This window comes from Mus caroli, unplaced genomic scaffold (genome assembly GCF_978045245.1).
Source record: "Mus caroli unplaced genomic scaffold, Mus_caroli_1 scaffold_11, whole genome shotgun sequence".
Taxonomy (NCBI): Eukaryota; Metazoa; Chordata; class Mammalia; order Rodentia; family Muridae; genus Mus; species Mus caroli.
The window spans coordinates 109,992,124-110,019,665 of NW_028227266.1; the positions used below are offsets into that span (position 1 = coordinate 109,992,124).

At 44.1% G+C, this 27,542-nt stretch overlaps 1 protein-coding gene across 2 annotated transcripts in view; it reads left to right on the plus strand.

The window, feature by feature from the left end:
- The first annotated feature begins 230 nt into the window (after positions 1 to 230).
- The window catches only part of Trank1 (tetratricopeptide repeat and ankyrin repeat containing 1), an 83,479-nt gene continuing 56,167 nt past the window's right edge, over positions 231 to 27,542 (plus strand). For both annotated transcript variants that reach the window (XM_029481802.2, XM_021172715.3), the window contains exons 1-2: positions 231 to 1,031; positions 24,044 to 24,170. In XM_029481802.2, coding sequence (XP_029337662.1) covers positions 622 to 1,031; positions 24,044 to 24,170 — 537 coding nt within the window. In that variant the 5' untranslated portion in view covers positions 231 to 621. The remainder of the gene's footprint in view (positions 1,032 to 24,043; positions 24,171 to 27,542) is intronic.

The window sequence follows — 27,542 nt, forward strand, 5'->3', positions numbered from 1 at the left end:
TTGAGGGGGAATGGCGCCTCACATGTGTGTGTGTGCGTGAGTGCGTGTGTGGTGGCGTGGAGGTCGAATTGAGAGAAGGCCAGAAGGAGGCTGCTGGTCAGGGCTGACTGGTTCCGACTCCCCTGGAGGAGCTGGGAAGGAGCGCGGTGTTCCTGACCTCGTCCCTCCGCCTCCCCCGGCCAGCTCCTGTCTTCCGCTGTTCGACGCGCCCTGGGCGCTGGCCCAGGAGGCCCATGAGCCACCAGGAGGCAGCGTGCCAGCGGCCGCGCCCTCTGATTGGGTCCGGGGCCCCTGGAGGGTGGGAACGTGACTCCTGTCCCCTCAGTCGCGAGGACCACCCGGCGGGGGGCGAGCGCGCGTCCCGGCTCCGCAGAGCTTCGGAGCCACCTCGCCTCACCCTCACGACTTCGCGGTCCTCCTGCCAGGCGCCTGGACGGTTCCCGCCCGCGTGACAGGAACTCGGCAAATGACGGAGGCGACGAGCGTCGCGCTGCTCGGAGCTTCGCTGCCCGGTCTGCTCCCGACCTCCGGGGACGGCGCGTCGGGCGCGCGGTGAGTGTGCGACGTCGGCGTCTGAGGGGACGACCCGAGGGGAGCGCGCCGCCGCGAGTTCGCCGAGCCATGGCTTCCACGACCGCGGGCCGCCGCTGGCCTCCGAGGAGACGCAGCTCGAGACGGGGCCCCACGCCGCGGTCCCGCGCGCCCGGCGCGAAGCTTTCGGCTCCGGAGGCCGGGCCGCCACGCCGCGGGCCTCTCCCGCGCGGCGCTGCGGGACGCGACACTCTCCTCGGAGCAAAGGCGACACCTTCGTCTCCCGCCGCGCGGCGATACGTGACGGCTCTCGGGCCCCCGCAGCCGCGTGGGAGCACGGACTCGGCCTGCGCGGCGCTCCCGCAGCCGGTCCCGCACGAACCGCGGGAAGCAGCCTTCCGCCTGGCCCCGGCCTCGGAACGCGGGGCCTCGGTGTCACCTGCGCGCATCCCGAGGCGGCGGCGGCGAGTCCCGGCCATGTGGGACCCGCGCGCGGCAAGGTGCGTAGCTGGCGGGGGTGGGGGGGGGCGTCTGGGGCTTTGCGGGCCCCGAGTCCCCGAGGCCCCGCGGGGTCGTCTGCCCTCCTCCCTCCTCCCTCCTCCCTCCCCCGACCGCGGCCTGGCGCGGGAAGGCGCGCGGGGCGACACGGCCCGGGCGGGCAGCGGTGCCCGGCGGAGCTTTCCCTGCGGGGACCCCCACCCCCACCCCCAGGAGGGGCCTCCGGGCCACACCGCGGCGAACGCGCCTCGCGGCACAGCTTGGCTCGAGGTGTGCGGAGCCGCGCGGGGATGGCGGCGCGGGCTCGGCGGGGAGCGCGGGGCGCGGGCTGCCCCCTGGAGGGGGAGGCCTCGGTCCTCCATCCCTGCGGTCTCCGCGGCCCACCCTCCGCCGCCGACCGGAGTCGCGGGGCGGTTTGCACAGGAGCGCGGGCTCAGCCTGCTGCTCGGCCTGGCTCAGCCCGGTTCGTCCTCGGCCCCCAACCCCTGCACTCTTGCCCTGGCGGGCTCTGCGCACTTGTAACTCGCCGCAGAGGACTCGCGGGCCCTGCTGGGGGGACTCTGCTCTCTGCTGGGGGCGTTTCACCGAGGCAGGCAAGAGACAGGCTGCCTGGAGATAGTTCTTAGGGAGATGTGCAACTTGAAAAAAAGAAAGAAAAATTTAGAAAGGAGGACGAGGGAGTCCGTGAGCTCTGCAGCCTGGGGACCCGCTTCAGCTCAGTTAGCACTGTCGCAATCACTGCATCTTTAGCCAGAGAGGAAGAGTGGAAACCCAGAGGCTCTGCGGTTCCTTACACCCGGATTTATCCCCAGCTACCCAGTGTTCAGCTTTTCCCGTGCAAGACACCTTTTTGATTTTGAGGAAAGGCTATTACACTGCTGGTATCGACAACCTCTTTGGTGCTTTCTAGAAAGTACCTTCTTGTAGAGGGAGCAGGAATATTTAAAACTGTTTTTCTACCGGGGCTGTTTTGTAGGATTGCAGGGCGAATTCCGCCCCCCCCCCATTTTTTTGTATCTTAAAAAAATTTTTTTAAAGAAAATCTGTACAAAATAAAGGGTTTCATGATGACATGACTATTACTGTACTTTGCACGTACTTGCCTCCCCCTTGGTTGTCTCTGCTCCCTTCAAACTGTCCCCCGTGCTTCACATCATTCATAGGTACAGAAATCTAGATTCTACATATGAGAAAATAGTTCATTTCAGTATTTCATGAAATTTTAGTGTACACGGTGGGCTTAAGAGTGTTTCATACAAATACGTCATTGTGTTTTGCTCATACCTCCCCCTCCCTCTCACCAAAATGCCCGCTCGCTCGCTCTCTTCTCCCTCCCTTCTCCGCCCCCCCCCCCCCGTGTGTGTGTGTGTGTGTGTGTGTGTGTGTGTGTGTGTGTGAGAGAGAGAGAGAGAGAGAGAGAGAGAGAGAGAGAGAGAGAGGGAGGGAGAGAGAGGAGAGAGGAGAGAGGGAAATTTTAGATTGTACATGTGAGAGGAAACAAGATTTGCCTTTCTGAGTCTGGCTAATTTTATTTTACTTGATGATTCCCAAGTTCTACATTCAAATCATGCAGTTTGATTCTTTATGCATGAGTAATTGTGTATATATGCCACATTTTCTTTATCTTCCTCTCTTGATGAGTGTGGAGGCTGATTCTACATCTTGAACACTGAATACTGCAGCAATGAATATGAATGTGCGAGTCTCTGGTTCTTTGGCTTTGGCTCCTTCAGGTCGGTGCCATCGAGTACCTGGTTCATGAGGTAATTCTCCCTCTAGTCTTTTTGAGAGACGTCTGCACTGATTGCTGCAATGGCTGCACCACCAGTTTACAGGGGCACTGCCAGCACATTAAGGGTCCCTCTAACCCCACCCATAACCTTTCCAGTTCTTGTCAAGTATTTTCCTGAAGATACACATTCTGGCCGGAGGGAAATGGGATATCAATGTAGTTTTAATTTGCATTTTCCTGTTGTCTAAGAATGTTGAACGCATTAAACACATTTATCGGCCATTTGTAACTCTGGAGTTTTGGGAGCTAGAGAGGTGACCTAGTGGTTACTCCTGCTTCCTGCTCTAGCAGAGGACCTGGGGTGGTTCCCCAGACTCACCTGGTGGCTCACAATGTCCCTAATTCCACTTTCTGGGCTTCTGGCGCCCTCTCCTGGCCTTCTTGGGCACTGATCACACATGCAGTCCAATTCATATATATGTAGACAAAACACTCATACACATAAAATGAAAATGACTAAGTTTTTAATTTGGGAGTTATTTACTGATTTCTAGATGTCAATTTCTCATCATAACTGTGAAGTTCATGAATGTTGTCTCCCATTCCGTAGGCTGCCTTTTCCCTCTGCTCATTGATTCCTTTGCTGTGCAGATGCTTTTCAATTTCATGCAATCCTAGTTGTCAGTGAGTGCAAGTATATCCTTAGATGTTGGAGCCCTTTTCAGAGAGTCCTTGCCTTTCAGAGGGTCGGGGCTTATGTTAACCTGTGACGTATCTATTTTGAATTGATTTTTTTTTTTCTTTTTCAGACTAAGAGAAGGAGATCTAGTTTCATGGATCTACATGTGAATATACAGTTTCCCCAGTATCATTTGTGCAACTTTTGTTCCCAAAGTACATTCTGACATGTTTTCCAGGAACTAGGTTCCTACAGCTGTGTATGGTGGTTGATGAGGGCCCTGGCTAATCAGTTGGTCTGTGTGTCTGTCTCTGGGCCAGTACCATATTGTTTTGTTACAATGGCTCTGTAATATATTTTAGGTCCAGGTATTGTGATGATATTATGCCACTGTTCATTCTGCTAACAGTTGCTCTGGCTATTCAGGGTCTTTTGTGCTTCCATATAAACCTGTGGTGGATTTTTTTCTGTGAAGTATGTTGGGACTTTGATTAGGATTGCACGGAACCTGTGAGTTGTTTTCAGTATTATTCACTGTTCCTTCCATCTATGGTCATGGGAGGCCTCTCCATCTTCTAGTATTTTCTTCAGAGTTTTGAAGTTTTCATTATAAGAGGTCTTTTACCTCCTTGGTTAAGTTTATTCTTAAGTGTTTTATTTTATAGTTTTGAAGCATTGTGGATGGATTTACCTCCATCCCCCAACCCGGTTTCTTTCTTTGCAAGTTCACTATTGTTATGTAGAAAAGCTACTACGTTTGTATGTTGATTTTTGTATCCTACATTGCTGAGAATATTTATCAGGTATGTGTTTTCAGGCATAGTTTTTAAAAGTATAAGATGATGTTGCTTACAAACAGGATATTATGATTCTTTTTTCCCCCATTTGTGATCTCTCTCTCTCTCTCTCTCCTTATCACTCTAGTTAAGGCTTTGGATACTATATTGAATGCAAGCAGACAGAATGGACAACCTATTATTCCAGATTTTAGAGAAATTATTCTCAATTTCCCCCCACTTAGAATAATATTATAATAGCTTTTATGATATGCAATGTCCATTCTTACTCTTTAGGGCTTTTTAAAAACCAAAATGGACATTGAATTTTATCTAAACTGTTTTCAGCATTGGTTGAGGCAATCATAGGATTTCCAGTGTTAAGTTTGTGTGCTTTTTTTTTTTTTTTAAAGATTTATTTAATGTATGTGAGCACTCTGTCACTGTCTTCAGACACACCAGAAGAGAAAATCGGATCCCATTACAGATGGTTGTGAGCCACCATGTGTGGTTGCTGGGAATTGAATTCAGGATCTCTGAAAGAGCACGCAGTGCTTTTAACCACTGAGCCATCTCTCCAGCATCTTCTGTTGGGTATGTTGAACTGTCCTTGCATTTCTGGGGTGAAACCAACTTGGTTATCTTCTTTTTTTTTTTTTTTTGGTTTTTTGAGAGAGGGTTTCTCTGTGTAGCCCTGGCTGTCCTGGAATTCACACTATAGACCAGGCTGGCCTTGAACTCAGAAATTCACCTGCCTCTGCCTCCCAAGTGATGGGATTAAAGGCATATGCCACCACCGCCCGGCTTGGTTATTGTCCTAAATTATTGGTTCAGTTTGCAAATGTTTTATTGAGAAAGTATGAATCTATGTCAGGGAAATTTGTACCTAGTTTTCTTTGGGTCTTTATCTACTTTTGGAATCAGAGTAATACCAGTTTCATAGAATGAGTTTGGGAGTGTTGCTTCCCTACACAATTTTAGGGAGCAGTTTGAGGAGCATTGGTGTGTTAGCTACCCCTACTGCCCATTTTTTTTTTTTTTGAGACTTGGCTTCTCTGTATAGTACTGGCTGTCCTAGAACCAGACTGGCCTCAAACTCACAGGGATCCACCTGCCTCTGCCTCCCAAGTGATGAGATCAAAGTTGTGAGCCACCACCACCCAGGTGGTATATTAGTCCTTTAAACATTTGGGAAAATTCAGTAGTAAATATGTCCAGTCTTGGATTTTTCTTTGTTGACAGACTCTTAATTAATTGCTGTTTGAATCTCAGTGAACACTATAGATCTTTTTACAATTGCTTATATCTCCTTCATTTTGTCTTGGTAAGTAATCTTTCTGTCCCCAGGAATTTATTTTGTATAGATTTTCAAGTCTTTCGGAGCTGAAAAGTTTAAAGCATTCCCTAATGATCCTTTGGATTTCATTGGTATCCACTATAATATATCCTCTTTAAACTCTAATTTTATTAATTTGAGCTCTTATTTTTTTATATCTGTTAGTATTTGTCTTATGAATTGGAAGTCCCAATATTTGGGGCTTGCTATGTATACATTGTTCTGTCATCTTGATGGATTGTTTCCTCTTTATGCTATGGCCTTCTTTATCTCTTAGACTGATTTTGGCTTGCAGTCTACTTTATTTGACATCAGAATATTCACACTAGCTTATTCATTGCCTCTATTTACTTAGTACATTGAATGTTCTGTGAGTTCTTGAACATTGTGGTTATGGTTATATATATTTTTTCTCTGTCTGAACACTGCATTATCTAGACTTTGTCTTCAATTTCTGATATTCTTCCATCTGCTTACTTTAGTCTCTTGGTGACTCTTTTTACTTGGCTGGAATTTCATTTCTAACATATCCTTTGTTAAAGATTTAGTTTTATTTAATTTTATGTGTACAAGTATTTTGTCTGCATGTATGCATGTGCATCATGCATGTGCCTGGTGCCCACGAAGGTTCATCAGCTCCCCTTGAACTGGAGTTACAGTTAGCTGTGAGCCACCATATCGATGCTGGGAATAGAACCTGGGCCCTCGGCAAGAACAGCGGATGCTCTTAACCACTGAGCAATCTCCAGCCCCACATTTTTGACATTTCTATATTTTTTTAAATCTCAATTTTATTGCTGGGCTTCCCATGCTTGCTGTTTTCTCTTCCTTGTTACTGATTTTGTCACATATGAACTGGGCCTGTCCTTTGCTGTCTGTTTTCTGGAGGGTACTATACTGCTGGAGCCCTGTGAGGCTTGCCTCTTTCTGCTGTGTTCCCCTCAGCTTACCCACCCTTCTCAGATGTCATATCTCCATCTCGGTGATGTCTCCTGCCTTTCTACTCTGTCTTTGGAGTAGGGCATGTTCTTTGTTAACTGGACTTCTCATGTACATGTCACGTGAGTCAGTCCTAATCTCTCATCTTACCCTCAGGTATCCAGGTTGGGTTCTCGAGTCTAAGTATCTTTTGCAGGTCTTTAAATCCTCTAGAAGATGGAGTGAATGTATGTGACATGCCCACTCAGAATAGGATTTCACTACCACAGGCCTAAGGGATTCTAAGTCTTCCTTTTAAGAAAACAAAACAAAACAAAACAACAATGAAAGGCCTCTGCACAGAGCCACATCCACCAAGTTGTATGCATGGAATCAAGGGCTTCATTATAGTCATTTTCTGTTTACAGTGATGCTTACATTTGAATTTTTAAAAAGCTGGTCACCTTCACTCTTAGGACCACAGTCATCTCATGAGGCAAGCATCACCACATGGTTATGGGTGCATCTGGAACCAGACACCTGTTCTCTTAACTTCCTGACCTACAACAGACAGGTCTTGCTGCTGTGGAATTCTTAGCTTCTCTTTGCTGGTTAGTTCTTTTTTCCTGTGCTTGCTATCAAAGACCCATTTCTGTGCCCTCTTGTTGTTTTATCTTTGTTTGTTGGGATGAAATTCACCTTAGCTGCGAAAACAGAGCCTGCGGTGTTCTCTCTGAGGGCAGTAGAGAGATTCTGAGAGCACTCAAGAGCTGAAGTGGGGCTTGAAAGTTGGCTTCTTATTTTTTCTCCTCTTTTCTCAGTAATTATTTGATAGTTTTGAAGCATATACATGTGAATATAATTTTCTAACACAATGCTATATTATGAACTATATTATAATGCTGTATAATGAACTATAGCATATATAAAAATTATTTTTATAGTTTATGTGTGTATATGCACTTTTATACTATATATGTTTAAATTAAGAATTTTTTTACTGGCCATTGTTTTTAATAAGAGTAGGGAACCAGATCCCCTTTGCTTTTCCAGATGGGGAAGTGAAGCTGAAAGTCAGCTCCTTAGCCTCAGAAAGACCAGCTTTCCCGCAGGCTTCCTTAAGAATGCAGAGTACTATAGAAAACACCACATGCAAGAGTGGTGATCTCACACGCGCGCACACACACACGCACATGCATTCTTAGCAAAGAAAATACTTAAGTTACAACCAGAGATCAACAGTGGAGGCAAAGCTGGGGAAACTGTTGAATATAAGGGGGCACTGAGCTAGACAAGCCAGCTGGTGCTTCTGTTACACGGAAACCAAGAATGGTATTCTCTTTATGGGAATGGCACTGACTATCTTCCTTGACCAGATATTTTTCTTGATTTCAAAGCACATAAAATGAATATGACCTTGTTTCCTTCTTTCGTTAAAAACCTGGAAGGGTAAATGACCTTTACCTGTGAGCTCCATCCTTTCCTACTTAGCTAAACTCCATGCACCTGGTGAGCTGGTGGAGCCGTGCATCTTTTGTGCTCAAGGCAAATCCGAGTTTAGCAGCTTCAGCTTTTGAAAGTCAAGTACCATTTATGTAGACTCAGCATTGGGTCTTCTCATCCTTGATGGCAGCACTAAAAGTGGACAGATTTCTAGCCTGAGAAACAGGGAGGATAGCTGGGAGAAAACAAGGCCAAGGGTGCACACACAACACAGCAAACTGGGAGCATCACCTGGCTGTCTTGACTCCTTGTGATAATCCTGTTCAGCAGCTTGTGTCTAATCAGTGATGAGCTCCTCCTTCATGTGCAAAGGTGCTTCCAGGGCCCTCTCCTTTGTAAGTGGCCTGTGCAGCACATAAGCAAAAACTGTGGCTTGTGTGCTGAGGGCAGAGGATAGCCTTCTAGAGTTGGTTCTCTCTTTCCACCATGTGGCTGGGGCTTGGGGATCAAACGCAGGTGCCAGGCTTGGCGTCAAGTATGTTTACCCACTGAGCCATCTCACTGGCCCCAGGAAGTGATCATATACTGCACTTTATTTAAAGAGCCAGTAGTCTGAGAAGACAGTGGATTACTGTCCCAAAGGTTTGTCTACCACCTCATCTTTAGCCAGCAGATTATTGAGGGAAAGAAAACAGGCTTCCAACCATTCCAAAGTTAGTCTTACTCCTCGGATCAGGTCTCTGGCCATGTTTCTGAGATTTTATGTTCCTGCATTATTCTCTCTGTGTAGCAGGGGGAGGATTTGCATGGATTACATCTAGAGTGAAAGTTACTTCGGAACAAACCATTAGCATGTATGGCTAATACATGTATACATAGCATTAGTATGCATGCTGGGCTACAAGTGGATTCTTTCCCATAGAGTATAGTGCAAACATAGTATTATAGACTGTGAAGTGAGCCTGCCACTTGGCCAACCTTGGACAGCTCCTCTGTCCATCAGCACCACCCCTGCCAGAGGGGAAGGGCATACTTAACTGCTAATTTCCAGAGTCTGTTTAACCCTGCACACACTAACCTGGTACTAACTGTGGCTCCTGGACTTTCTCTCCAATATATTCCTTTTTACTTGCTTTAAACTTCTGTTTGACTTTTTGTTTTAAGTCGGGTCTGGTCCTCAGAGATACTTGATGGCTCTGGTTTGGGCTAATAAGGCTCTCACTGAGAAGCTTTGCTGCTGATGAGAGTACATACTTCACACTGGGCACACCTGTGAAGACAGGTGAGTGGAGGTGTGAGCAAGCACTCAGATGATAGCTCCTCAGTCCTCCTAGGGAGAAAAGTGAGAAGTCAGTTTTGAGCTGTATCTGGATAGAGGAAGAGAAATTCAAGCAGGTAGGATGAGAAAGGAAGGAAGGAAGATTCTAGATCAAAGGACCAGATAGTTATTAAGAGTATTGGTCAATGTAAGGGTTTACACTAAAACATCAACAATAATAGTTTATCTTATGCCAGGCTGTGTGTAAACTATGGGCTCTGGAAACCAGCAATGTGTGTCTCTGGGTGTGTGGATGAACACATCTTGTAGCCTGGCTGAACTTTCTGTGTGTCTTAAATAGGTATGGATGCACACTTTTGTGTTTTATTGGATTGGTTTTTTGAGGATCAGCATTTAACTTTGAAGTTCATTATGTTTTTCTAGTCACTGTCACCCTGTGTACACCATGGGATCGTGAGCACAGATTTTGGCTTTAGATTTGAGCTTGTGCCTTTCAAGGAGGATTTCTTCCTGTATGAGCCTGTTTCCTGATCTCTCAAACTGGAATGACTGTACGACTCCTTTATTGATTTTTTTCAGTCATATTCCCCTGGAAATGGCTGAGAAGGGCTTAGTACGGGACTGTCAGGTGAGACATATGCAGCACACTTCTGGTGTCATGGAGCTGCCCTGGATACTCTCATAAAACTAGTGAGCAGAACAAATGCCAGACTGAGGTGCATGCAGAGGCTGTGTGGGCTGCAGAAACTGGAGTCCAGCCATCATGTACTAAGCCATTTCTGTGACTCAGTGATATATTTAGTGATATATATTTAGTGATATATTTGGCACATTCACTTCCTAAAGCAGCAATGATGAGTTACCACAAATTGAGGGACTAAACAGAAGCGTAGTCTCTTGTAATTCAGAACATGCTCCCCATGGCTAGACCTCCTCCTCCATGAAGACCACTACTTTGACTTATTTCTTTACTTTACTTTAGACTATGTATATATGTGTATGTCTGTGTGTGGCTACGTGTACATTAGTGCAGTGCCTATGTAAGTCAGGAGAGTGTGTCAGAGCCCCTGGAGCTGGAGTTCCAGGCAGTTGTGAGCATCCCCATGTGGGTACTCAGAAGTGAACGCAGGTCCTCTGAAAGAGCAGGACGGACTTTTAACCATAGTCCAGGCTCTGCAGCTCCATTTTATTATTTCTTAAATGTATGTATGGACACACACACACACACACACACACACACACACACACACGCGCACGCACCCTTCCTAAGCTCTCTCACTTGTTCTCCAAGTTGCTCTACAAATTGCCTTCTAGTTTGCTTTATTCACTTTAGTGGCATATTTTGACAGCTTTTACACTTTATATAGATGCACCTCTTATTTTTAAATAGCAGTATTGTTCTGCTCTAAGATGCACCACACTTTACATAATTTTCTCTGTAGAACTTTTGCATTTGAATGGCTTTTACAGAGTATCGTACAATGAACAAAGCATATTTGAAGAACAATTTCCCAACAACTGAAAGCTGTGTTCCAAGATTGAACATCAAATGTTTGTGACAGATTTTATCTCGCCATCAGTGTAGATGAGTGTGGTGGCCATACTCTTGCTGACCTTAGTGCTGGTAGCTGCTCCATTGTCCCTTGATGGGCAGGAGCTGGGCTTTCCATGGTCCTGTCTGTCACTTTCCTTATGGTTTTTGCTTTTAGTGCCGCTAGAGTCCCCCTCTCAAAAAACTTGTTTTTGATGCATTAAACCTTTTTTGAATTCTGGTAATTCAGGGATTCGTAAGATATAAACAAGCTATGAAGATACGTCTTCTTCCTCTACTCCCCTCCCTTTCTCCGGGAAGGTTAAGTAGTTTTACTTTTGATGGTCCTTTCTAGATCTTAAAAATATTTTAATTAATTAGTTAGCTTTGTGCTAAGTGTATGTGTGTGTGTGTGTGTGCACGTGTGCATGTGTATGTCGAGGCCAGAGTTGACAGTGGGTGTGTTCTCTAACCACTGTCATTGGACCTGCTGCTCAGTGTACAGCTGAGCAGTTGACCTTCTAGCCAGAGAGCTCCAAGGATCTGCCTGTGTCCAGCTCCCCTGTGCTAGGATTACAGATACTGTGCTGCTATGCCCAGCTCTTTTATGGAGGTGCCTGGAATAGGAACTTAATTTGTCATGCCTGTGTTGTAAGCACTCTAATGACCGAGCCAGAATTTATGTATATATAAACAAATGCATATTTATATTCTTTTTCAGCATTTGCCTACTTATTAATATGTTATTTATTTATCAGTAAAGGGAGCATACTGATCAAAGTATTCTGCACCTGCTCTCTTCAAATATATTTTGAAAATGATCCTATATCAGCACATGGACATCATCTAAAGCACTTTTGTAAAAAAATATTGCATAGTATGTTGTTGTGAAGGGGTGTGATGGCTAATGTTAATTGTCAACTTGACAGAATCTAAGAGATAGGAGATGGGCTTCTGGGTGTGCCTGGGGGGGGGGATTACTTTGTTGCTTAAATTGAGGTTGGAAAACTTGTCCATTGTGGGTGGCACCATCCCCCTGGGTGAGATCATGGCCTGTGTAAATGGAGAAACGGAACTGGGTAGCAGCGTGCAGTTATATCCTCTGTCACATCATTGTGGTGCCATATGACCAATGTGACCAGCTGAGTTCAGTTCCTGTTGCCTTCATTCCTGTCATGACAGACTATGTAACATGAACTGTGAGCTAAAAGAAACCCCTTCTCCTTAAGTAGCGTTTGCCGGCTCCTGCTCTTTAGATTTTAAACAAAGTCCTTGATGGGCATTGCGGTAGGTCCCAGATTAAAGCTGCATATATGCATCACTTAGCTAACAGCATATTTCTCCCTAGAACATTGAAGACAGTTCAAAATGTGTATTTACGTCTTCTCAATGCTTCTCTAAAGAGGGCACCACTGATGTAGCAAAGGGTACTAACTGAAGTGCACTGATTGAATGAACTTTAGAAAATATGTATACCTATGTGACTAACCCCCTTCCACTAGAAAGCTTACTCAATTTTTTTTCTAAACTCACTTTGTTGGCAGGATCTATTTGTTCCTTATGGTCCATAGACCTAAGCTTCCATGTTCTTTCATCTGGAAAGTGCTTTCTTTACTATATTTTAAAAAATTGAAAAATATATATGTGTATGACTTCTGGTCTGTATGCATGTCTATGTCTAGTGCCATGGAGTCCAGAGCAGGGCATCAGGTTTCCCTGGGATCTGGAGTTACAGATGGTTGTGAGGTACCAGGTGGGTTCTGGGAACTGAATCTGGGTTCTCTTGCAAGAGCAGACAGTACTCTTAGCCAGTGAACCATCTCCCCTGCCCCTGGGAACCTATTTCCCATGATTCTCCACTTTCAAGGCCTGCCATAACAGGGCCAGACTTCTTAGGCTTGAAGTTTGCTGCCGTCTCTCTCCTGCCCCGTGGTTTCTCTACTCCTGTAGCTATGGAGATCTGCTTTTTCAGATCCTGTGGCTAGAGAAGGTCCATCCACATCAACACTGTAATATTCCTTTCTTAAGAAAATAAAACAAACAGACCTATGAAGTTTCTTTGGCTGTACGATATATTCACAGTGTTAGTCTGGGGATTAGGTGTGGATATTTTTGGACCATCCATTATTTGCCTTACCACACAGTGTGAAGGGGAAATTTCTTTCCTAGGTTCTACCAAGTCATGATTCATTTCTTTTCAGTTTATTTAAAAGCTACCTTTATCTACAGGGAGCTATTTAATGTCATATATTTATTTCTGGATATTCTGCGATGTTTAATTCACATGCTTACTCTTTTACATGTTAGGACAACTCCAAAAAAATGTAGGCAAGTTTCTATAAATACATTTTAAAATGCTAAAACATATTTTACCTTAATATTTCTTCTATTAAAAATATCTTGGTTGCTCTGGCTTATTTATCTCTTAATGAATCTGAGAGACATTTTATTACTTTATTTATCTATCTTGTCTTGCAAAAGTTGAAAAAAAGTCAGATTTGGGGCTGACAAGATGACTCTGCAGGTAAGGGCAGTATTAAGTTTGGTGACCTGAGTTTGACCCTTAGAAGCACATAGTGAAGGAGAGAACCAAGTCATAAATTGTCCTCTGATCTCTCTGTGTGTGTGAGGCACAGGACTCCCCTCTCCCTGCTCCTACCATAGATAAATAAATGTAATTACCATTCTAAATCAAATTTTGTTAAAATACGTTCATTAATGAAGGAAAATCTGTCATTTTATAATCATGAATTTCCCCAGACAGAAATGCAGGGTATTTTAAAAAGACAAGATTGATAGGTGAGTAAAGTTTATTTTACTTTTTCTATAAGTTAGTCTTGCAAACTCAGATGTTCGTGGATATTTCAAAAGCATTCTCTTTAAAAGCTCCTATAGGAATTACATGTGGATCTTTACTAAATTCAGTATTTTGTTATTCTAGTTTTTCTTTCTTTCAAACCCCATCTCCTCAGGTTGGCTAGACAGAAGTTATTTTAGTCCTGTGTTAATTTCAGCTTGTGAACACCAAGGCACACAGCGACGTCCAGTGAATTCACCTCCCTGGGGCTTCTGCTGCTGCTTTTCTCACACAGTGAGCTGTTCCATTTGTTATCTGGAATTTAATAAAAAGTGGATTTTGAAGTACTGTTTAGTCAAGGGACAAGAGTGAGTCAGGCTGAGTTGAGTCATGTCCCAATCTGAGCATCAGGGGAAATTACCAGCTAAAAACTGACTGCATTGAAAATTCTGCATAGCGACAAGCCAAGTCTGAAACAAACCAATACAATGTTAGGCCTTTCCCCATCCCTCTTGCAAGCAAGCAAGCAAGCAGGCAAGCAAGCAAGCAAGCAGGCAAGCAAGCACCCAAACTGGTTCATGAAATCATGTGAGAACATTTTCTTCATGTTTGCTTTGCAGTGTCAGCGGTGGTTTTATTGAATTGCATTTTGGTTTTGCCAGTCGTTGCTCATCTTTTAAAGGGAATTAGGAAGAAAGAAACTTGGTAGTTTGGAGAAGCTGTGGAGTAACAAACACATTTCTACTTGTAATGCTCTGTGAGCAAAGAGGGCATGCTATATGTATACATATAGAGATGTGGGTACAAAGAGGGCATGCTATATGTATACATATAGAGATGTGGGTACAAAGAGGGCATGCTATATGTATACATACAGAGATGTGGGTACAAAGAGGGCATGCTATATGTATACATACAGAGATGTGGGTAGGTTTCTCAGCATAATTTTTGACACCCTACATTTTATTCCAAAATATGGTTCGGGAAGTTGTTTCAAGAGAACTTAGCCTACACTCATGGGTATTACTTGATCTACATTAAGGCGTGATCGGGATAGAAAGAAGCATGATGTTCATGGTGGCAGTATGACAGTTCAGAGAGCACGGGAATATCCGGCCCTGTGTGTTCTTCATACATTGACCGTACAGGGGTTTAGAGACTAGATTTTCCACCAAGTAAACAGTATTTTGATGTTGCATATGGGTGGGGGGTAGCTCTACCCAGCACTGCACTCCCCAGTAGGACTGTTTGCTCTGATGGAAATAGGTTAGAACACTCTTCTAAAGCAGTAGTGCCACTAGCCATGCAGCCTTGAGCCAGCCGAGATGTTGTTAGAGTGACTGGACAATGGGAGCTTTGTGCTGGAGAGATGGCCCAGACATCAAGAGTGCTTGCTGCTCTGGCAGAGGACCTGGGTTGGATTCCAGCACCCACATGGCAGCTCACATCTGTAATTCCAGCTCCAGGGAATCCAACACTCTTTTCTGATCTCGGGCACTAGGCACATACACAAAGCCAGCGAACAATCTGCACCAGACACATACATACATGAAGGCAAACACTCATATAAAAAAATACATCTTTAAAAAAAAGAATAGGTGCTTTGATTGTAGTTTATCCAATTTGAATTATATTGTCAGTATCTATATCTGGTTAGTGGTGCCATATTGTACAAGCTGTTCTTAGGACAGCATCGTATCTAGTAGTTAGGTAGAATGGCAGTAGTCAGCAGAGGAATTCTGCTGTTAACGTTAAGAAATAGCTCGGCCATCAGGACACTGGCTCATTTGGAGACACTTTGCTGTTGGAAACTTACAGCTCCTGTCAAGCTCCTCTCTGAAAAGCTACCATTCAGACACGGAATGGTACTGACCCTCCCCTCCCCTCTGCGATTCCTAGTTCTCACCAGTGAGAGACAGGAAGTCTCCTTGGGGGACTTTGGGAAATTTTTACTTATTTATAAATGTTGAGCGGTGACAGAGAGCCAGGTAGCTCTTCTCATCCCCTTCTTCCTGCCTTTAGGGAAATGCCTAGAGTTTCAGCGGCCATCTTCATCCTCAAGAGGACAAGTGTGATGGCATACACAAAGCCAGTGTGTTTAGGATGATGTCATAGAAAGAGAAGGTGGTGTGCTCTTCCTGCCCTGCTTCTGATTATGAGAGAAAAAATTACCCCTCCTGATTCAAACACCGTCATGTATTCTGGGAGCCAGATGCATCCTAATGCTGCACATTCATAAATATAAGTCCAGAACGTCTACAAGTCTCGGATCAATGCCTCCTGCCCACAGTCCTGTCATTCTCTGGGCTCTTCTCTTCCTTTGAGGTATATATTTTTCAGTGCAGAAGCACATTTGGGGCCATGCATCTATTTAACTCAGTATTTAGGCTTATAGCCTTACTTCCACATTATCTGAAGTAGCAGACAACTCCTCTTTGGAAACTTAGAAAAGTCATTTTAAAAAGATCCAGCTTCAGGGCTGGGGAGACGGCTTACGAGGCGCAGTGCTTGCACTGCAAGCATCAGACCCACCCCAGAACCCATCTAAACATCCAGCCCCAGTGCTGGTGTTTGTGATCCTAGTCTCAGGGAGGCCGAGATGGATGGATCCATGGGACTTGCTGGCCAGCCAGGCTAGCTGAAGTTGTAAGACGCAGGCCAATAAGAGACCATGTCTCAATAAAATAAAGTAAAATAAAATAAAATAAACAAAGTGGACAGAATCTGAGGAATAACACCCAAGACTGTCTTCTGATACATACATGAATAGACACCTATGCTTGTGCACATGAACATGTGTACACCTTACCCCTCTTCCCCACAAATCCCCATTGTCTCAGAGTCCTTCAAAACAGCCTTTTAGGTGTCAGGGCTCTATACTCAGTGCTGAACCAGTTTCTGGCAGGGAGATACAATTTGCTCCTCAGACCCTTGGCGATTAGAGTGGAGCTAGCTTCACTTAATGCAGAGGGGCTTGGCAATGGAAGTAGACAGCAGAAGCAAAATTGGGCTCCACTAATCAGGAGTAGCTACTTTAAAGAGTACATGAACACCTCATTTCAGCCAAGTGGACGGAGTGTTAGCTTTCTACATTCTACACATTGTTATTGAGCACCAGCTTTCACGTTTCACATTCCATAAAAGTTTAATCTACTTTTAGGTTTTAATTTTAAAATCATATGCTGTCATCATGTTATCTAACAAAGCAGAATATAATGAGATCTCCCAAGGCATTTATTAGAAATAAGTGTCTTTAGAAAATTTATTTTCTGAGCTGTCTAATGGCTGGTGTGAATGACAGGTGTTAAGTGCCTGTGCAGACTACACTCTTCTCTCTGTTTAGTAGTGATAATGTTTGCTGACAAAAATAACTAACACAGGGCAGATATACTGTCATCTAGTAATTGCTTATTAAAAACAACACAAAGGCATGTTCTTACCTAAAAAAAAAAAATCCAACAATAACAACAACAACGCCCAACATAGCCCAGTGGTTGGGTCAGTTATAAACTTTAAAAGAGGAGCTTCATATGGCCAACATACTCAGGAAAAGACTCACAGTATCAGGCATCAGGAAAATGCAGCTTAACACTACAAGCTACCACCTTGGGATAAATTAAAGATTGATAATACCTAGCATCAAAATTTTGTTGGCAATTTATGTTTCTAATATTTGCCTATTGAGTATAGATTGAGTCAACTTGGAAAACAGGCAGTATTTATGAAAACTAAACAGTGCATTTAATGCCCCCCCCCCCATGACCCAGTGAGTATACTTCCTGGAAGGCCCTCACAAAGTCAGACTTATCTATTGAAAGACACATACAAAAAAAAACCTATAAAAACTTAATAGGTATCTCATATTTCCTGGTGGTGTGTATTATCTGGTGAAAAATACACCTATTGTATAATGTGCTCATTTTAATGATCAAGGAAGGTATATATTGGATACTGTAAGCCCTAGTATGTTTTAGCTGCTGTCTTGGTCAGTGGGGCAGGATTCCATTGCTCAGAAACAATTAGTACCTTTCTGCCCTCTCTTTCCTGAGGTTCATGTCCTTCAGCACTACCAGAGATGAGGGAGGCTTGCTATCCTGTCAGCCTCTGGGTTTCTTGATATACCATAGTGTACAAAAAGAAATAAATACCTTTTAAATAGAAATACACTTCAAGAAAATATTCTTTTACTCTGTACTAGTATTTTCTCCGGACATGTGTTTTTATTACTATATTTTTGCAAAAAAAAAAAACCCCAAAACCAAAAATTGAATGTAAAATAAATGGAGTATAGTGGCATATTCTATAATCTACATTCAGAAGGTGGAGGCTGGGAGGATCTACAGTTGAAGGAGCTAAGTTACAAAGCAAGAGCCTGTCTCAAAATACCAAGGCTGGAGCTGCAAGCTCAGTGCTAGAGTGTTTGTTTAGCTTGCTTAGTACCCTGAGTTTGAGCACTGTGAAGCAAACCCACACACCACAGCTACATACACGCATATACATATACATACATATACACACATTTACACCACACCTACATACACATGTATACATATACATACACACACATACATACCACACCTACATACACACATATACACACACATATGCATTACCTCCCCCCCAAATTTACCATCTTACCTTTTAATTTTGAGACTTGATCTCACTGCACTCATCTTGTCAAGTTGACCCAGGGAATGTTTTCATTTGCAAATCTGAACCTCCATTTCCCTAACACAACTTTCCATTTTTCCTTTTCCTTATTCCAGGCAACCTCATTTTGCTTTCTGTGTCCGTGAAATTGACTTCAATGGTAACCTACAGAAGTGAAATCATACATTGTATGTCTCCTTGTGTCTGATTCATATCATCACATAAGGTTCATCCATGAGAATACATACATCAGAATGGCATCCTTTTAAAGGCTAACATTACACTGTACATATCTCATACATTTGTTCATCTGCTCATCAGTGGATAAAAATTCGTTTTAAAAAACGTTTATTTTTCTTTTATCTGTGTGGTGTATGTCTGCTTAGATGTCTGTACACTAGAGAAATGCTGGGTCAGAGAGACCGGAGGGCTTCTCGAGGCTAAACAAGTTGTGGCAACTGCCATCTGAAATTTCTCTCAGAGATAGACTAGGACAGTGTAGGCAGGACTGTGTTGCCACAGGTGCTTAAAGGTTAATGCAGAGTCTCTGACCACACAGGGAAATATGCGGTACCAAGTGATCCTGAGCAGAGCTTTGTCTCCCAGCTGGCTAACAAAACCAGGCTTCCATTGAGAAGGAATGTCTACCCCTCTGACTTGATAGGTAGTGGCTTGTCTCTTATTTAAGACAAGCCACTCTGAGAGCAGAGTTCTGCTTAATAATCTTTGGCATCCTGAATTCCCAGATTTTCCGGCTGGTTGAAGTGACACAGGCTAATACCTGTGCTTCTTGCATGGCAGAGACCAGAGACTCATTTTTGGTCACAAAGCCAAACTATTAAGGCATAGGACAAGGTGAGAAGGTAAGGTCATCCAGTTTTTATTGTTGATTCAGGGATCCATAATAAAGTTCTGTCTAAATAGACCCTGGCTTGATAGGGATCATAGAACTTCCAGTCTGCATGGACAGCCACAGTAGGCTAGTTTAGAACTATTCCTGTGTTCTTTCCCATGGACCCACTCTATGACAGATGATACAGAAAGACTAAGAAAATCAAATACTGTGTGAGGCACACAGAGGGAAAAGATCAAATCAAGATTTCAGAGTACCAAAATGATTGCTTTTGTCTAAAAGAACTAGTTCACAAAATGTTCAAAAATGATTTATGTATTTTTACGTGTATGGGTGTTTTGCTTGTATGTATGTCAGCACACAATGTGTGGGCAGTGCCAGCAGAGGGCAGAAGGTGGTGTTAGGTCTGCTGAAACTGGAGTTTCAGACAATTGTGAGCTGCTGTGTGGATGCTGGCTCTTAACCCTGAGCCATCTCTCCAGCCCAACAAAATATTTGTATTATCAATTTCTTGTCGTCATCATCATTTTATAAAGAGCCAAAGAATCCTATCTATTATCCTGGCCTTGGACGTCCTAGAGCAGAGACTCAGGAAGTTGCCTAGTAAGAAACCTTTTGAGACTGGTCTGAGGTCCTAGCTTCTGCTGTAGTAGCCTCAGGACAAACTATTCCAGGTTCTTTCCCTTTGACGTGATACATGGAGATAATCAGGGTTTGGGCAGGACTGTCTTCAGCATTTGCCCACAAAGCACCTAGAGCTCCCTGTAGGCTTCTGTGAGAGCATTCCCAACTGCTGCTGTACGGGACTGTCAGCGTACTGAAGAAACATTTGTGCTTGGGTCAGCTGTATCCTCACACTCCATTTAGTGACATCTGTGGTGTGATTATCAAGGTCATACATCGTAAAGTATTGAGAATTGAGGGGAAAAACTCGAGGAAAACTCAAGTCCTACTTAATCTCAGTGGTGTGGCAAAATGGTAATTTTGTCATATTTTTAACACATTAGCCATTGAAAATTTAATTTGGGATCATATGACCTCATGTATCCTGTATTTTTCCTTTATTAAATGGAAACTTGTTAAACATGGGTAACAAGTTACGAACTATGAAACATTTAGGATTATTTCCATTTTTTCACTGTGGTGAACATCCATGAGGCTATTTCCCCTGTAAACAATTCCCTCAAATTTGAAATAACTTTCTCCCTATTGTGTAACCTAGCCTGGCCTCCAGCTCAATCTCCTGCATTGGCATCTAGAATGCTGGCTGATAACAACCAGACGGGTTGGCCTTGGCCAGCAGTAGAAAGATATTTGTGAAGGACAGGCATTGACCCTCTGTCGGGTGTTGTGGGGGTTTTCATGTTCAAGCTCTCTGGTAACATTTGTTGGGCAAATGGCTGTCAGTATTTGGAAGAGAAATATATCCATTTGCTCCCTAAATCAGTTCTTGATATTTTCTCATGTGTTCCTTAGTCACTTCTGTATAAATGCACAGAGTGAGAAATGTGGGTGGAGTTTTGTGGTCTGATTTGTATGGGAGCCACAGGCCTCATTTTCATAACCTTCTACCTAAGGACTAAGTGGGGTCAGGAAATCTCATTCCTAGCCAGCTCCCGTGTGCCTAAACTAAGCCATCATACCTGCTTGGTGCTGCTCCTTCCTCCAACTCCTGACAAGACTTGAAATGATAATGGTAACATGAACTATTACATGTCCAGGGATTGATTTGGCTGACAAGAAAGTCCACAGACTTGATATCTCCAAAGATCCATGGCTTGGGTGGATGCCTGTCTGTATTCTTGTCGTTATCCAATACTTTCCCCACTGCTTTGCCTTCATTATTGCCGTAATGGAAGGGGCTTCTCTTTTGATCCTTGCTTTCCCCTACCTCCTTGCTAGTTGCTTCTTAAGGCTTTCTCAGGCCTCTCCTCTCCTGTCTTGGCTCAACATAATTGGAGTCCCTGTCATGTAGCCAGGCTGTCAGACCGTTTTCTTCAACCTTTGAGACAAACACGAGATGTTGATATGTATGTACCCTTCCTGTGTCTGGTGTTCAAATGCTCTTCCACAGCTATTTAAATGATCTTGTACATGCTAGATCATAGAGTGGCAACAGCAGAAGAGACTGTGATTGGAAAGAGGAAGGGATATGAGCAACTTTTGGGCTAGTACTTCCAGGCTTGTTTTATAGTTTGAGGAGGAAGGGTCTGGAAAGGCTGTGCCCCCATTTCCTTATCATGTACACATGAGGTCTTTAGAACTACAGTGCCTTTCTGTGTCAGTATGTGATGAGGGTAAAGAAGGACTGCTGACTGAATTTTACTTGTCCTAATCTGCATAGAATCTAGGTTAGAAATTTGGAGTTGTTCAGATCTGGGATAAAAAAATGGACAACATCACCCACAGATCCTTGGGCAAGTAACTTGAATGTCCTTGAGTTGTTTTCTTATGTGAACAGTTGGAACAATACCTCCTTGTGGGCTGTGGTGGCACCTGCCAGGTCTATACTGACCTGTGCCTGGAAGCAGTTCCTTGGTGGTCACTAACACTGAACAAATGGAATGTTCTTGTCACGAGGAAAATGAGAAAGGACAGGTCTTCTCAGATGTCTCTCTGTGGCAGAAGGTGTGACAGGGTGTGCCCTTTCAAGGTGGGTGGAGTTAGAATAAATGAACTGCTTCTGTGGACGCCACAAAACAAGCTTGAGAGTGACCATACCCGACACTAGCAGGGGAGCCAGCCTTCCACTTTCTACGGGGAAGACCTAATTGTTCATCTGTTTAAAGAGTCTGGCCCCCAGGTTCTTAAGACTATGAACTTCTCTTTGGTCATCTGAAAGTGTAATGAAGCCTTCCAGATTCTTCTGCACTTACATACGTTGTGGGTAAGTGCTCAGCTTTTCTGGCCTTTGTTTTCTCTTTTGACTAAACAAGGCCTTTGTTTTACATTCTCTCCACATTTCTTATCACCTGGTTTCTGTTTCCTTCCTCATACCAGTTCCTATTTGTCATCCTTAGTACAGAAAGTCAAGGAGTGTGATTGGAACAGGGAACTGGAAAATGAAACCAAACAGAACTTACCCTCCCACCCAGTTAAAGGATGCGAGTTCCTGGGGTGGCTGGACCCCAAAGCTCTTCATTGTCATTGCTGTCATCTTGTTGATTGTTTCTGCCATTCATCCCTGGCCACAGGCATACCACAGGCTCTCTAAGGCTCACTGGACTTTCCTTGACTCTTCAGTTTGGAAGACCTGTTTTCAAACCTAGTAGTATTATGTGACAGGGTTAGAGGTTATTGGGAATGCTACAGAACCCTTATCTCTATAGGTTATAACTACCAATATAGTCTGAATTATCACTCAAAACTGAGAAAAGAATTATGAATGTATTAAAATATTGGGGGACTAACAAGGGGAAGGACAGGAACCAAGCAGAGTAAGACAGAGGGGTGTAGGGGAAGGCAGTGGGAAGGAGAAGAACAAATGAGAGCAAATAGTGACACGTACATAGGTAGTATATGAAATCTATAACTTGATAAGATCATCTAAAATATTAATTGCAAAAGTTCATTTCTCATGGAAATAAAGATTAGAGTAGCAATAATAGATGAATGAAGGTATAAAAATAATTGTATCTATCAAAATAAATAATCATGTAAGAAATTTGCTTTTGGAAATCTTGCTTGCTTCTGAATCAATTTTATGATGCTAAAAGCACATGGTGGCCAGCATAATTGCTATATTAATTTCCTGTGACATATTACTACACACTAGTGTTTTAAGACTACAGATTTATTCTCTTATGGTTCTGGAGCCCAGAGGTCTGGGGTTAGTAGGGCTGCTGCTTTCCTGGGTGGAGGAGGGCGGGAGAGCTCTGAGAGGAAGCAATGTGTTTCTCCTACAGGTAGGAGTCATTGTGCAGTGGAGGTCTCCCTCTTCCAAAGCCTTTTCCATTTCGCGAGTGATATTCTAGGATTGGCTTTTCTTCCCCTTTCTCTTTGCTAACTCTCTGCTGCTGACCTCCCCGTGCCTCCTGTGTGTTTCTGGGCTGTATCCTTTCACTCGAGAAGATGGTTGTGCAGTTAATGAAGGCAGACATGCAGAAGGTTGACAGTGGGAAAGGTAACAGAGATGGCTTTTGCTGTTCTTTGTTGTTGTTGTTGTTATTTTATAAGAAATGGATATATATGCCTAGTGACTTGTTGGTTTCACACTTTTAAAATGAAAAGGAAGTCCCAAGTCTTGTTTTCTCCCTCTGTGCATCTAACATTCCAGTGGCACTTGAACTTCCCTTGATAGTGTGGTGTGTTTGGGACTTCTTTCTTCTTTCAGCCTGCTCCTAGCATTTCCCTTGCTGCCATGTATGTTCTGGGGGAAGGCATGAGTGGCCCTTGCCCCACCATGCCTCAGAGGGGCCCTCCTTACAAGCAGGAGTTAGAAGCTAGTGCCTCGTTCACCCAGAGCCTTTGTCTTCCCTTTGGCCCACACAATGGGTACAATACCCTGGAATTCCCTGCCTATAGAGCCTGCCTCCAAGCCTGCAGAGCCCACTTCTACAACCAGCTTCCAGGAGACTGTGTAATCATGGATCCTGAGAGGATATGGCGTGTATGTGGAATGGGCCATGCCACATCTGCATTTTTTGAAGTCTTGGCAGGAATGCCATCCCATCCCCATCTTCATGCTTTACTTTTTCTCCAGTGTAATTTTACATTTCCTCTCTACAAATATAAAAATATTTGTATTGATTGGTGTGGGAGATGGAATTAAGATGTTGAAACCATTTGTCAATTAAAAAAGTGTGAGCAGAATATTTGGGAGCAAGAAACATAGGTTTGTACATTGTAAATGGTCCCGTCTTTTTAGGGGGTTAAGAAGACAGATTGTATATGCATATCAGAGATTTCCTGCTAACCGCTCTGCCTGGTGACAGTGGGTCAGTTCCAGAGTCAGGCCCTTGAGGACTGTGCCTTTGCAGAATGATGGCTTTATTGATGGCTGGTTTGTTCTTGCTCACAGGACTCCTCCTCGGGAACTGGCTATGCTGCTGTGCAACAAATCCAATGCATTTTACAGCCTTGGGAAATGGAACGAGGCTTTTCTTGCTGCCAAGGAGTGTCTCCAATGGGACCCAACCTATGTGAAGGTATGGGAGGGTGGCTGCTTCCCTCTTCCCTCCTTGTCAAAGTGGATATTCTAGAAATGCTTCCCCTTGAATGCACTTGCTCTTCCGAGGTCCACTGGCTGGGGGAGCCTTCCCTCCAGAGGAGTTAAGAGCAGGATAGTGAGTGTTGACACATGCTGCTGGGAGAGTGGCACCTGACTGCCTGGTAGCTGGAGCTCAGTGAGAGGTGGGAGGAGCTCACTTAGACCTGAAGTAGTTAAACAAAGATGCAGCTTCATCTGTAGGTGGCCTTTGCTATCAGCAAGCTTTAGTTCAGATGGCCGTTCAGTAGAAATCAAACCCCTTTAGGGGAACAGGGAAGTTTGGGAGGCCAGAAAGACCCTGTAAGGCTGTAAACAAAGGTCAGTAAATGGTGTGTGTGTGTGTGTGTGTGTTTCTTTAGACCTGCCTGGGACTCACTATATAGACTAGATTAGCCTTGACCTCAAAGAGATCAAGATGCCTGTCTCTGCCTCCTGGGTGCTGGGATTAAAGGCATGCACCACCAATCTTCCTGGTCTGGCAAGCACTGCTGCTTTCTCATCTGAAACGTCCCGAATGCCCACCCTGTAAGGCATTGGTGTTTCAGGACACACAAGAGGAGTGAGAGACATCGTCTCAGACCTTGAGTGAGTCATACTCAGACTAAGAGAAGAATAGCACGGAAGTGTTAAATTAGTGATCTGGGTAATGGAGAAAGACTCCCCCCTAAAGTAGGAAAACACTGGACATCAGCTTTTCTGTCACATGCTCTGATGTGCACCAGATTCTAGCTCTCAGCTCATGGTCCTGGGGCTGCAAGACTAAGGAGAGACTGAACAAAATTGTTGGCAGCAGAACACAAGAAGAAGAGGCGGGGAGGCTGGAGCTACAAATGACTCAAATACTGGGAGGGAGGCTTGACTATTTCGAATTATATGCAGGCACTGAGCCTTATACATGCTAGGGATGCACTTCTCTACTGACCTGCATTCCTTAGAAGGTGGGTACTGTACAAGTCACTGAGCTTGAAAATTGCAAGGACATTTCTGAGAATTCTTCTCAAGGGCATGCCAGGGTTGGGAGTAGTTGGGCCCCACGTGCAGTCCTGCTGTTCTGACTGTGGTCTCAGCATCTGAATAATGCTCCCAGCTTCCCTGGCGCTCCTAGGTGTCTTCCCTCCACCCTCACTGTTCTCTGTGGCAGAGGAAAAGGCTAAGTCCCTTCAGTTCAGTGGCTGGAGCCTGGGGAAGTAAACTGAGGAAACAAGAGTACACTTTAGTCCTCGATTTTTTTTTAAATGAGGATTTTCTATAAGATTCTAATGAAGGGGACAAGTCTGGAGTTTATGTCTTCTCTCTCTCTCTCTCTCTCTCTCTCTCTCTCTCTCTCTCTCTCTCTCTCTCTCTGTCTCTCATTTCGCTTTGCTTTTCAAGTCCTGGCTGTTCTGGAACTCCAGGCTGTCCTGGAACACACACAGATCTGCCTGCTTCTGCCTCCACTGGGGTTAAGGGTTAAACGTGTGCACTGCCACCGCCCAGCATAGTTTATGACATTTTTTAACAGGAGTGAAGTACAAGGGAAGGGAACCTTAGGTTGTAGGGGCTGCAACTTGTATGCTGAAACGAATAGAAAGAGCTGTTTCAGGAAGAAGGGTTGCACGTGTTCCCCTCAGGGCTGATGCTGCTCCAAAAGCTCCTTCTCATGAGGGCATTTATGGTATTGACCTCCCAGGAGATCCTGCAGTGAGTTGGAGAAGGAAGGCTTTTTGTTCTGCCTCTTTTGATTCACAAATGCCTTCCTCTTAAGGTAATCTTTATGCCAAGGCAGCCTGCTTTGGGATAGTATATTCCCATACTCTTCTCCCTGAAGAATAAAAGATGGGATTTTTAGACCTGAGATGGGGAAAAAAATCAATGGAAAGTTCTGTGCTTGGAGAAAGAAAGAAAGAAAGAAAGAAAGAAAGAAAGAAAGAAAGAAAGAACACAGTACAAATGTAGTTTTCCCTCTTTTTTCAAGTTGTTACCTGAGCTTTTTAGATGTGCAGAGAAAGGTTAGTTCAGATCAATAGATACTGAGAAATCCAAGGTTGAGTTGGATTTCTAAATGCTTGATTTTGCATGGACCCAGGTTGTGAATATTTCTGTTAAGTCTGACAGCAGTCCTGGTGTCCCTGCCACTGCAGGTGACTAAAACTGGGGAAGGCAGTGTCCTCTTACTCTTACGAGAAGTCCTGCACACACACATGTGTGCATATGTATGTGTGTGTGTGTATAATATATATGTATATGTATATATATTATACACACACACACACACACACACATACAACCAGACCATTCTGCCTCTTAAATATTGCTTATTATATATTTTATTTGTTTGTGTGTGTGTGTGTGTGTGTGTTGGAGGTGTGATTGTGCCTTAACTTGTGGGAGTTGGTTCTCTCCTTCTTCTTGTGGGTCTTGGACCCGAGTCCGGGCCATCAGGCTTGGCAGTAAGTGCCTTTACTCCCTTAGCTGTCTTGTTGGCTCATCTCCCTCTTAGTTGTAATTTTCTTCTCTTCAGGAAAGACACAGTTTTTGCCTCTTGTTCCTATAGCTTATAATAGAGAGCTCAGTAGTACTTAGTGTTTGTCATTGCAGAGCTTTCTTACATACCAGTGAGCACTGTGTTTACTGTGAGTAAAAGGAAGAAGAAATAACTTGTGTGCTCGCACAGCAATCTCACTCTTTCTCTGAACACCAGTCACAGGACACTTCTCCTGCTTCTCCTGTCCACACTGTGATTAACACCAGGAGCAGTAAGCAGCCTGCTTTCTTCCCTCCCTGTCACACTAGGTGTCACAGAGGTTTTACAGTTGAACATGATTACATACTTTTTTTTTTTAAGTTTATGAGTATTCCTTGATTTGGGGATGGGCTTGCATGCATAGTTTATTTGGTGTGACCGACCCAGGGCTATATGTGTGCCTTGGATAGTGGAAGGGTTTCTTCTTAGGGTTAAGTTTCACTGGCTGGAGTTTAAAGTGATTACATACTTTCTTATCAGGTAAGATGCATCAGAAAGACATGGCACACAGTATAATGTGGGAAGCCTGTGCTAGTGCTTGATAGAAGCTCTCCTTGGGACTGGGGGATGACCCAGTGGGGAAAGTGCTTGCTCAGCCAGCATACAGAACTCAGTGTGGAATTCTCGGTGCCCACATGCTTGTAACCCCAGCACTGGTTGGAGGGAGAGCTACGTGGATCCTGAGGGCTGACTGGCTAGCTGGTCAGTCTGGCTGAAATGGTTCAGTGAGAGATGTTGTTTAAAAAAGCAAGATGGAGGGCTAGAGAGATGGCTCAGCAGTAAAGAGCACTGACTGTTCTTCCAGAG